Source organism: Podarcis filfolensis, assembly GCF_964270895.1.
Source record: "Podarcis filfolensis genome assembly, chromosome: 3".
In the NCBI taxonomy this organism is placed as follows: Eukaryota; Metazoa; Chordata; class Lepidosauria; order Squamata; family Lacertidae; genus Podarcis; species Podarcis filfolensis.
The window spans coordinates 54,087,308-54,099,897 of NC_139606.1; the positions used below are offsets into that span (position 1 = coordinate 54,087,308).

The following is a 12,590-nucleotide window of genomic DNA, read 5'->3' on the forward strand; positions in this document are numbered from 1 at the left end:
CGGCCGGAACACTCCATCTCTCTCCTCCTTCCCCTGGAAACGCCCTGGGGTGGCACCCATAATTAGCCAAAAAGGGGCTCATCCCGGTGGACACATTCTCTGCATTATTGTAAGCAAATTCCGCTAGTGCCAACTTTTCGACCCAATCGTTTTCTCTGTCATTGACATAACACCTCAGGTATTGTTGAAGGATACCGTTTGCCCTCTCCGCCTGCCCATTGGTCTCAGGGTGCCTGGCAGTCGAAAAGTTGACCTCTACGTGCAACAAGCTCATAAGCTTCCTCCAGAATCTGGACGTGAACTGTTTCCCTCTGTCGGAAACCACCCTCAAGGGGGCGCCATGCAGCCTAAAAATATGTTCTACAAACAATTTCGCTGTCTCTTCCGCCGTGACTGCATGTGAGCAAGCTACAAAGTGACCCATCTTAGTTAACTGGTCTACTACGACTAGTATGGCGGTTTTCCCCTGGGATTTGGGCAGATCAGTCATAAAATCTATCGACACCGCCTCCCACGGTCGTTCTGGTGTGGGTAACGGTTCTAATAACCCCGCTGGTGCCCGCCTTTCTCCTTTGGCTCTCTGGCATTGGTCACACCTTCTCACATACTCCCGTACATCCTCCCTCACCTTGGGCCACCAAAACTCCCTGGTCACCAACCACATGGTCTTGTGTTGCCCAAAATGCCCCGCTGTGGGATTGTCGTGCAGCTGTTTGAGTACTCTCCCCCTCAATTCCCCTTCGGGTATATATAGCGCCCCTTTGTAATACAATGCCCCGTTTCTTTCTTCAAAACCTCCGGGGTCTTCTCCCTCTCTCCTTAAACCTCTGAGCTTATCCTGGGCGTACTCATCATTTACCGTTCCCTCTACCAGTTCTCTTTGCCCCACCCAGGCCGCACCACACACCCAGTGGTCCTCTGGGATAATATGTCTCTCTTCTGGCGCTCCCTCCCCCTCCAAATATTCAGGTTTGCGAGAGAGAGCGTCCGCTCTGATGTTTTCTGGACCTGGCACATAGCAGATTTCAAAATGGAATTTGGAGAACTCCTGGGCCCATCTCACTTGTCGTTGGTTGAGCACTCGTGCCGTTCTCCAATACTCCAAATTCTTGTGGTCCGTACACACTTGCACCTTATGCTGTGCGCCAATTAGTAAGTGTCTCCATCTCCGGAACGCTTCGTGAATGGCGAGTAGTTCTCGGTCATATACCGTGTAGTTCCTCTCGGATTTGTTCAGCTTACGCGAAAAGAAGGCACACGGTCTCCATTCCGACTTATTGCTCCCTGGCTGAAGCAGCACCGCCCCCACCGCCCGGTCTGAGGCATCAGTTTCCACTCTCATGGGTTTTTGTAAATCCACATGCAGGAGCTGTTCTTCCGAAGCGAATGCCTTTTTCAATTCCTCAAAAGCGTGCTCCGCCTCCGCCGTCCAAACGAATTTCTTCTTGCTGCTTAGACAGTCCGTGATGGGAGCCGTTAAGTGGGCAAAGTTCTTGATGAATTTACGGTAAACGTTCCCAAACCCTAAGAACCTTTGCACATCTTTTTTCGTTTTCGGTGTCTTCCATTCCAGCACCGCCTGGACCTTGCCTGGATCCATGGCTAATCCCTTGTCTGATAAGCGGTACCCCAGGAATTCCACCTCCTTGGCGTGGAACTGACACTTCTCCAATTTCACCCACAACTGGTTTGCTTGCAGCTGGCTCAGCACTTCCCTGACATCCTTTACATGCTGCTCCTCATTCTCTGAATATATCAGCACGTCATCGAGGAAGGCCACGCAATTCTTGTAGAGCAAAGGTCCCAGTACATGGTTCATGAGCGATTGAAAACAGGCGGAGCCTGCTTGTAATCCAAAGGGCATAACGAGATATTCGAAAGCCCCTAGGGGGGTGAACATCGTTGTCTTCCATTCATCCCCCTTCTTTATTCGTATCAGGTTGTACGCTCCTCTCAGGTCCAGTTTCGTGAATATCTTTCCCTTCCTCACCCTGGTCAAAATGTCGTCAATCCTGGGCATGGGGAAAGTCACTGGTTCTGACACGGCATTTAGCCGCCGGTAGTCCACGATCAATCTCGGTTTATCCGTGTGTTTTTTGTCCACAAAAAACACTGGGCTGCCCCCCACCGCTCTGGACTCTCTGATGAAACCTCTCTTCAGGTTTTTGTCAATAAACTCCCTCAACTCCTGCATTTCCCTGTCTGACATGGCGTACAGCTTGCCCACAGGGAGCTGGGCCCCAGGGACCAGGTTAATTTGGCAGTCAAAGTCTCTATGTGGTGGTAGTTTATCTGCTTCCCTTTCGCTGAAGACCTTGCTCAGGTCAGCGTATTGTTTGGGCACCTTCCCTTTGTCCGCCACTTCCGTCCCTGCTAGGGAGGCTTTTGCCCCTTCTGGCACCTTTCCCTCTTTGCAGTGTTCCAGGCAATGTGCTGACCCAAAGGAGACTACTCTCTGATGCCAGCCCACTAGCGGGTCATGCAACGCTAGCCAGCTCATTCCCAAAATGACTGGCGCCCCTCCCAGGGTGGCTACATTGAACGCTATCCTTTCGGTGTGCCTTGCCACCCTCATAACCATTGGGACGGTCTGTAGGCTAACTTCTCCCCCCAACAGCTCCCTCCCATCGATCGTGGTGACCTGCAGGGGGTTGCTTAAAGGGAGTGTCTGTATCTGGTGTTCAGCTGCAAACTCCTTGCTCATAAAATTACAGGAGCTGCCTGAGTCCAACATCGCCTTGGTCTTTAGTGGGTATCCGTTTGCCAGCTCTAGCAACACCTCTATTACTAGGGCTGGTCTTGGAGGTTCCGGAGCGGGCACTTTTACTGCTCCTTGGCCTGTCTGCAGTGCCCTGACAGTGGCAGACAGGCGTTGGCTTTTACTGGCTCCTGGACTTCCTCCTCCTTCCCCCCAACAGCTCCCGCCATCCCTTGCCATTCCTTTCTTTGCGGGCAGACTCTGGCAAAGTGACCTGGCTGCTGGCAGAGATAACATTTCTTGACGCTCTTTCCCTCCTTCTTCCTCCCTTCACTGGGATTTGAAACTGCGCGCGCGCGCGCTGTTCCAACTTCCATCGGCTCTCCGGGCGGGAAACTTGGTTCTGGAATCTCTGGAATGCGGACTTCCCTCCAACGCTCTCCTTTCCCCTCCCGCTTCTCCAAGGCTCTTGCCTCCTGGCGCGCTCCAATGGTCAGCGCTGATTTGGTCAGCTGGTCCATAGACTCCGCCCTGGGCGCCCGGGAAAGTTCGTCTTTCACCGCCGAAGAAAGCCCCTCTTCAAAGAGCATTTGAATGGGTTCCGCCGATAGGTCCCACCCCAATTTATGTATCAACATTGTAAACTCAGTCCAGTACTCACGAACCGATCGGCTCCCCTGTTTGCAAGCCATCAATTGTCTGCGCACCAGTCCCTGTTCAATCTCGCTGGAAAACATCAAATCCATGGCGCGAAAAAACTTCCTCGCGTCCTTCAGCATGTCACTATTCCCTGCCATCAGGGGTCTAACCCAGTCTCTCGCCCCCCCTTCGAGATGGCCAATCACAAACGCCACTCGCGATGCCTCGTCGGGAAAGTCGTTAAACTGCAGTTCGAGAGCATACTGCATCTCTGTCCTAAAGGCTTGGTAGTTCCTGGGGTCCCCCCCAAACTTCTGCACCATTCCTGGCATCTTTCTTGCTAGTGTAGCGCCTTTTGCCTTTTCTGCATCCTGCGCCCTCCTTTCTTCTAGCCTCGCCGTTTGCATTGCTAGCTGGAGTTCCAACACTCTGTACCTTTCTTCCAGAGTTGGACCTTCTCCAGCTCCTGCTGCTCCTCCGGCTCCGGCTGGGTTGCTCATGATGCCTCTCTGCACAAGCTGCTTTCAGGGACTGTCCGATTGCTGTGATGGGATGGTGAGCTGCTTGTGCGTAAAATCCTGATCCCTCAGAGTTTGGCTAAGTTTCCAAACCTCTGTCTGTGATGGAGCTCCTTAAGCATGGCTCCATCAATCGCTCGTTGAATCAGACAGTGGGCGTTTACGGAACTTCTTCCAGCATAAAAGCTCCTTAACGGAAACACGTCTTCTGGACTCTCGGCGTGACAGTTTCCGCCGAGGAGTGGGTGTCCCTACGGGAGGTCCTGAAACCTCCCCACTGTTCTCGCTTGAAGTGTCTCTGAGCCCTCCCTCCGACTCACTTTCCCTTGGAACTCCACTTCTCCCCCTGCTGGTCCCCTCCTCCGCTGAGTGGTCTCTCTCACCCTCCATGAGCCCTTTCACCTCCTTTGTCTCAGATGACAGTTCCCTGACAGTCTGCTTGTTCTTATATTACCTTCACATTTGATTAGCAATCAAAACTCATGGGGATTTTTTTCAGGAGTATGGCAAACATGATCTAGTGTTGCAAAGAAGGTGTATTTCATAAATTTCTTATGTAAATGATAGTCTCATGCATATAGAAATTATTCCTAAACAAATAATTATGAAACCCTAACAAGAACAACAAAAACCCACCCCTAATTCAGGTGTGGGCATGTCTTAATTAGTTGAACTTCTTTATACTAGGGCAAATATCTATTTCATGCCTTAAAATGCATTTCGATTGTTTTGTTTTTTATCATTGTCATAGGAATGATTTTGAAGACCTTTTTGACATTGTAATCACAAACGCCCTGAAACCAGGTTTCTTCTCTCAGCCACCAGATCAAAGACCTTTCCGAACACTTGGTAAGCTTGAATAATATTTAAACATTTAAGCCACTTTGATAAACAAGAGCAGATTGAGCAGATTGCAAATAACATACAGTAGTACCTCAGTTCTCGAACATAATCCGTTCTGGAAGACCGTTTGACTTCTGAAACATTCAAAAACCGAGGCGCAAAGGGCTGGCTGCAAGTTCAATGGAGAAAATTGAAAAACACGCAACGGAAGCCATTTGACTTCCGAGGCATGTTCGAAAATGGAAGCATCTACTTCCAGGCTTATGGCATTTGGCTTCCAAAACATTCGGCTTCCAAGATGCTCGAAAACCGAGGTACCACTGTATTTAATTGCATAAAAATAAATAAATTCAAGCCTTACCGGCAGAATATTCCAAATCAGGCTTCCTCAGCCTCAGCCCTCCAGATGTTTTGAGACTACAATTCCCAGCACCCCTGACCACTGGTTCTGCTAGCTAGGGATCATGGGAGTTGTATGCCAAAAACATCTGGAGGGCCGAGGTTGAGGAAGCCTGTTCCAAATCATAGGCACCATCACTAAAGGGACTCTGTGTCAGGTATGTTGTGGTGTTATGAACAGAATGGTGTTGGTATACTCTGGTGACTTCAAGCCATTTTGCGCAACACACGAAAACAAACTCTGGTGAGTGTGCTTTCAAGAGGGAAATGCAGCCCATCACTGTTCTATGATGAGTGTCACTATATGATATATGTGTTTGCAAATGCATTCTCGTTGCCTTAAGCAGTTTTTTTCTGTACATCTTGATGTACACCTCCAAAAATGAAATGTATGAAGAGCCCCTGGAAATATAAATAATTGCCCTAACCCTAACCCCACTTATCTGGAAATAAGCCCCATTGAATTCAGTAGCACTTAGATATGGTTACGATTGCACTGTATTTTGAAGATGACTGGCATTTTAAAGGAAAGTAGGATCAGTGCTCCCCAATGAAGCATTTTTTCCCTAATTTTGTTGAAATTACCTGAGAATGCAATCAGAATTGGAAACAACTCTCATAGCAAGCTGTCCACTTCACTTTGTTTCACTATGCGTTTCTAAATCAGGTACACTGCTGTACTTTTTTACTAAGCCAGGGGTAGGCAACATGGCGCCCTCCATGGTTGCACTACAACTCCAATCAGCCCTGTGAATAGTCAAGAACAAAGGCATTTGTAGTCTAACAGCACCTGGAGAACACCGTGTTGGCTACCCCTGCACAAATAAATATTTATTGGGGTTTCCTTACATGGGTTTAAGTGCCATTCTCTGAAACACCCTCAACAAATGACATGCCACTTTTGCAGAGGAAGTTTTCATTTCACATGCTTTCCCTCTTAGACTCTCTATCTTTTAATAACCTTTTAACAGTTGTCATAAAACAATAGATAAATAGAAAACAATTGGCAAGTGGAAAACCACATAAATATTAGGTAAATGGAAAAACAAGAAATAAGATACTAAAATAAATGTCTTAAGTTTGGAATCTGATATGCCCCGTGGTTGTTAAAAGCTGCTATTTACTAGGACTGTGTACAAAGAACCGGGATCTAGTTTCTGTGAGATTTAGCAGCCAGTGAAGGAGCTATTGTCATGCACAAATCTGTGCTTAATATCATCCTGACATTGTGACTGGTATAGGGACAGACATGTCAGTTTCAGTTTCTCTTTTCCCCATCTTTTTCCTATCGTAAATTCAGTTCTCCATACTTCTGCAGCAATTTGCAAATGTTTTTGTATATTATGTTCACAATGTATGTGTTTTCGTGTGCATTGGTTGGAGAAATGAGAAGAGCTGATTTCAAAGGATAACTAGCTGTGTTTTTGGTTCACATATTGGTTTGACATAAGTGTGAATTAGGTAGCTTCTTACTAAAAGGGAAGCAAAATCTTATTTCTCCCCACATCCCTATACTAAAGGTAAAGATACCCCAGACTGTTGGTCCAGTCACGGACGACTCTGGGGTTGTGGAATTCATCTCGCTCTATAGGCTGAGGGAGCCGGTGTTCATCCACAGACAGCTTCTGGGTCATGTGGCCAGCATGACTAAGCCGCTTCTGGCGAACCAGAGCAGTGCACGGAAACGCCGTTTACCTTCCCGCTGGAACGGTACCTATTTATCTACTTGCACTTTGATGTGCTTTCAAACTGCTAGGTGGACAGGAGCTGGGATTGAGCAATGGGAGCTCACCCTGTCACAGGGATTCGAACCGCCAACCTTCCGATTGGCAAGCCCTAGGCTCTGTGGTTTAGACCACAGCGCCACCTGCGTCCCTCCTATACTGGTATGAAGTAATTTGATATAGCCTGTATGGAGTTCAAGCTTGATAGGATTCTAGGAATCTAGAAATAAATGGTCCTGGATTTAATTTACATACAGCCCCTTCAAGGTGGGGATTTATTGTGGGACAAGAATACAGACATGATACAGGCTCCTTTTCTCAGAGATGATACATTTCCTTCTCTTAGAGACACAGATGGGAGGGTTAAATACCATCAGCCTAAGCACAATTTTCCCAATCAAATTAGAAGCACCTCTCCTGGAAGCTGCATTAAAGGATTGGGCTTTTTTTATCATCATATCAATCACAGATTTCCCAGAGTGACATGTAGTTTTGCTGTTATAAACAGATGGTAATAAGCATTTCAATCAGCCACTTGTATTTGCTTTAGGTTTTTCCCCATAGAGGAAACAGTATCTGGAATAGGCGTGTAATTTTAGATCAGGAAAATTGTAGAGTTAAATGCCTCCAGGTTCTCTGTGCTTCCCTGGACAAATGATTATCCTCTCGCTGGTGTGCATTTAATGACGAAAAAGCAGGAAAATCACAGATTTCCAGGCTTAGCATGTAGTATGACCCTAATTTTCTACTAGAGAGAGATTACTCTAGGGCAGGGAAGTAGGTTTATCATGTGTATAAGAAGAAATCAGCATTTTTCCTCTCTCCCTGTCTTGGCCACATTCACACCACGGTGCACTGATCATTATGCAGAATGGGTTCCCTATGTGTGCGTTTCACAGATGCAACTGATTGTGCTCCTCTCCTGGGGAAAATTTATTCTTAAGTTTCTTGTGGGCCAAGATCCCTGGGGAAGAGAGCAGCAGCTAGATGAGGGCATGGAAGGCGCACAAACAGCCACAGTGCTATGGTGTCCGCGGGAGGAGGGGAAGGTAGGAAAGTATGAGAGTGCCATTGAGAGCCATTCCTTTATGCAAAGGCTCACCACATGGAAGATGGGGATGATCAAGAAGGGATCTTGTCTTGGGTATTTATCTTATTATTAGCCATTTATTTTTGTATGTCTCTGTGTGTGTGTGCGTGGCAACAGGAAATTGGGGAGATGAAAACCCTTGATAGAGAGTACTAGTCTGAGCTGAAGTTCACTGACAGTTGTTAATCTAACTCCAAATATCCCATAATGAACCAGAGAGAAAAAATGCTGTCATAAGCAGACAGCCTGTGTTCCGCCAAGCAGGAAATCAGAGATGCTGAAAGGGCAAGGAAGTTGCCCATTGCCTTCTTCATGCAAAATTATTTTTACAACATTTCTCATTGAAAAATGAAGTCCTGCAAGTAGGAAACAGGGGTAAGCAAGATGTTGCAGATGGCTGCAAATGAAATAAGCAAACCGCATGTTATGGGAGGGAGGGTGTGTACATACAGGAGAGCACACAGTAACTGGGTTAACTGTGAGACAAACTGCCTCCCAACTTCAAATATGGTGATCGATCAGGTTCGGAGTATAGGCAAAACAATACATTGCATAAAACTACCCAAAGTAGTTTTATGGGCTATAAGTCTACCCTACACAACATTCTAAATATCTAGACTTCCCATTTCTGTAGACCCTAGCAGGCAGCTACATCAGGTTTATTGAGTCTCTGGAAAGGTGCCATACATACTGTGTGGGCCACATTTGGTTTAGAGGGTTATGGTTGTACAAAATTCCTATCAAGTAAAAAGCAGTGCAAAAAAATAAGTAGATCACTGTGTGTAGAGTTCCCTTTTTTCTTTTTTTGAATTCCCCTAGCATTCCCCCTCATACCCTAGGGGATTACTTCTGAATCGGGAAGTGAATCTGAGAGGAAGTAAACATTATATCTGGTGTGTTTTTTCTGCCTTTCAAAGACTGAAAAATTACCAAAGAGCAACAGCAGAACAGCCAGAGTAATTTCTTTTCGCCAAGAACAGAGTTTCCTTTGTTTGTTGAAAATGAGTAGAGAAATTGGTCACAAACTATTGTTAGCTGTATAATAGCAGATTTCTTCTGTAAACTTTAGAACTACAGACAGTGTGTGTTCCCCCATTTACATGCATTCCACTCATGCGTGATCACATTTACAGGTGTCACTGTGAAATATGTAAATAAATGATTTGAACCAAGAAATGGAGACAAAACAGCACAAAGAGAACTGGAGAGTGGGGGAAACAGCTTGCACCACCACTCCAAGTACAGTGGTACCTCTGGTTACAGACGCTTTAGGTTACAGACTCCACTAAACCAGAAATAGTACCTTGGGTTAAGAACTTTGCTTCAGGATGGGAACAGAAATCGCGTGGCGACAGCGGGAGGCCCCATTAGCTAAAGTGGTACCTCAGGTTCAGAACAGTTTCAGGTTAAGAACAGACCTCTGGAACGAATTAAGTTCTTAACCTGAGGTACCACTGTATATCACTGCCCCAACTCCCTAACTCTCCTTGTCTTTCTTCTTCCTGGCCAGTGGAGCTGTCGCGTGGAGGGTGCTCCATTCCTCTTGCCATCCCTCCCTTCCTTGCTCATTCATATCAGTTTTGTTCCTTGGGCAGGATCCGAGAGTCCATCCACCCTCCTATCAGCCTTGCCCTCTCTCTCATCGCCCCACAAGCAGGCAGCAACATTATTTACTCAGTGGGGGGGGGGAGAGAAACTAGATAAAAGGAAACAGTCTCCAGCATCTTCCAAGATGAACAGGGAGAGAGCCTAGAGGCCCTGCTGCAGCACTGGGCACAAGGAGCCACCTGGCCACCAACAAACTAACCCCAAGCTCAACTTTCCAGTCACCAGGGGCAGACAGGGTACATACGAAGAAGAGTGCATTGTCACCCAGGGAAGGCGGGCGGATGGGTGAGATCTGTCAAGAGCAAGCTGCTTCCCAGCCTCTCTCAATAGCATCCTCCCTACTTTATGTGATTTCACCTATATGCATGAAGTCTGGGAACGTAAACCTCGTATAAGTGGGTGGAACACCTGAACACTTATGGGATACTGCCTTTTGATTCATAGTGGCTGACAGAGGTTTAGGGTTGTAGTTCAGAAACATCTGAAGGGCCAGAGTTTAGCAACCCCTGCTATAAAACAATGCAAATCTATTTAAATTAACTTGCAATCTAACATCAAGTTGGTTTAGAAATAAGCTGCACTACTTCCCTTTTTTGTGAGGTGAGAAGGTTAGCTTGTTTACCTCTCAATCCAACACAAGCAATGGGGAGTTCATTCATCATTCCCAACAAATATTTTGGTTAAATGTACAGGATGACTTAAAGAGTTAGGGAAATGACTGCTGTAATGCATAAACCATTTCAAGTGTTGGGTGACTAGACGTCAGAATTGGAACTGTTGCTGAAATTCATTAAGTTGGACACTGGACTCAATGCTTCGATAAGACGCCTCAGAATTCTTCTTTTGCTTTTGTTTAGATTCAGGCAGCAAATGCTAAAGGTCAAAAACCTCAGAATGCATGACAGTTCATTTTCATGTTTGACACTTGTTTCATCAGTTTTTCCTTGTAGAGTTGGTCAGCAGTATAGGATTAGTGTAAATTCTGATGCACTTGGCCTTGTGCTTTCCCCCTCAAAGTACCAATATTTTTCTAGAGAGCCAGTGTGGTGTAGTGGTCAAGAGCGGTAGACTTGTAATCTGGGGAACCGGGTTCGCATCTCCGCTCCTCCACATGCAGCTGCTGGGTGACCCTGGGCTAGTCACACTTCTTTGAAGTCTCTCAGCCTCACTCACCTCACAGTGTTTGTTGTGGGGGAGGAAGGGAAAGGAGAATGTTAGCTGCTTTGAGACTCCTTCGGTAGTGATAAAGCGGGATATCAAATCCAAACTTCTTCTTCTTCTTCTTCTTCTTCTTCTTCTCTCTAAGTTGATTCTTCATAATATTTAACTGATTATTCATAAGTAGGGATAGGGCCATCATAATTTACAGAGTCTTCCATGTGGTATTAGAGCTCCTTCACACTTTTTACATGGATATCATTGCTATGTAGGAAATTGTATCTGTATTTTGCACACACTTGTATACAATGAAATCAGGCATGTTTATTTCTGACTGATTGACTGATGAGTAATTTCTGTGATTCATTTTTCTATAAACTACCAGAAGTGGTGTACAAATATGAAATGTAGCATAATGGTGAACACTCAATTTGATAAAATTAAATCCAGAAGACAATGAAGTTAAGAAGCCATTGGAAAAGGCTCTCCACTCAGTCATTCCAGGAATTACATTAGAAAACTAGTTCTCTTCCAGAAGGTTAAATATAGCATTTAAAGAGAATCATACAAAACTTAACAGTATTATACATATCTAAGGCTAACTAATATGTTTAGAATAGTACCGGTATGTATTGGAGCACTATGGTAGAAGCAGCTGATTTTTTTCTGCACATTTTTGTGGAACTGTTGTACTATAGAGACATTCTGAACAAATATAAATATGAAACTTATTCAGTTAATTTGTATCATTACAGACACATGGAGCGTTGTAATCTGTAGTATGGTAATGGCTGAAAAAATAATGGCTTCTCTGAAGTGGAAAAAACAAAAACTACCATTGATAGCATTATGCAATGCTCATGAATAAAAGCACAGCTACTGTTCATAAACGTTTAGGAAAGGAAAATGCTATGCAATTATTTATAGCTCTCAGATCTCCCATTCCTGCATACCTGCTTGCCTGTCAACTTTTCAGCATGGTTGGAAACCTCAGTTGGCTGTGGGTTTCCACAGAAAAAAGAATATATGCACATATGATAAGGGACATAAAGCATACTTGCAAATGTCATACATGGCAATATCTGTGAAGGAATTCATTTTGTGTGTAGCATTCCTGAATGACTACTTTGTCCGATCCAAAATTGTATTCAGGAGAGTGATTGGTGTGGGTGAGTAAATATCCTTGGGAGCAAACCATTACAAGAGTTGTTAAAGAATCATCCACAACCCATAGACCCTAGATCAAAGTAGAGCAGCAGTAGCTTATCAATGTCTTGTCTTGATATTGAAAAGAAGCTTTACTGCAGCACTTGAGCTCTTAGTGTCAATGCATTAAATATATAATTCATTCTGTCAGGGACTTGAATTCACTTAGTTAGATTAATGCAAAGATTGGTTAGGTTTAACTAGAAAAAAGTTACTGTTTGTTTATTGAAAACCTTTAAGGCAGTTGAGTAAAGTCATTCTCAGGAATTTTATTGGCATGCTTTAAGTAATCTGAACAGATAGAAAATGCTGGGAATTTGGAGCAGTCCTTCCAGGCCTGATCCTCTGCACTGTAGCAGTGCAGCCCTATTTTTGCACAATAGCACAGGAAGTGATCGGACCATGACAAGGGAGGAGCTTGCACATGTTGCTGCATGGCAAATTTCTGTCTGTTGGAATTACCAGATGACTCTAACAACCATGTAGGACGATAGTCATGAGTAGCCTCTGACCATTTGCTTAGGGCTGCTCCTCTGCAGCAGCATGGAAATCCATGCAGTATTAACACTGCTGAGGGCGGGGTGCTGCTGTAGAGCTGGAGGATTCCTGCATCAGCCACAAGTACGCACAGGGGTCAGCAACCTTTTTCAGCCGTGGGCCAGTCCACCGTTCCTCAGACCATGTGGTGGGCCAGACTATGTGTGTGT

At 45.3% G+C, this 12,590-nt stretch overlaps 1 protein-coding gene across 2 annotated transcripts in view; it reads left to right on the forward strand.

Moving 5' to 3' along the window:
• The window catches only part of NT5DC1 (5'-nucleotidase domain containing 1), a 145,532-nt gene that overhangs the window by 68,568 nt on the left and 64,374 nt on the right, over positions 1 to 12,590 (forward strand). For both annotated transcript variants that reach the window (XM_083608518.1, XM_083608517.1), the window contains one exon: positions 4,607 to 4,704. In XM_083608518.1, coding sequence (XP_083464644.1) covers positions 4,607 to 4,704 — 98 coding nt within the window. The remainder of the gene's footprint in view (positions 1 to 4,606; positions 4,705 to 12,590) is intronic.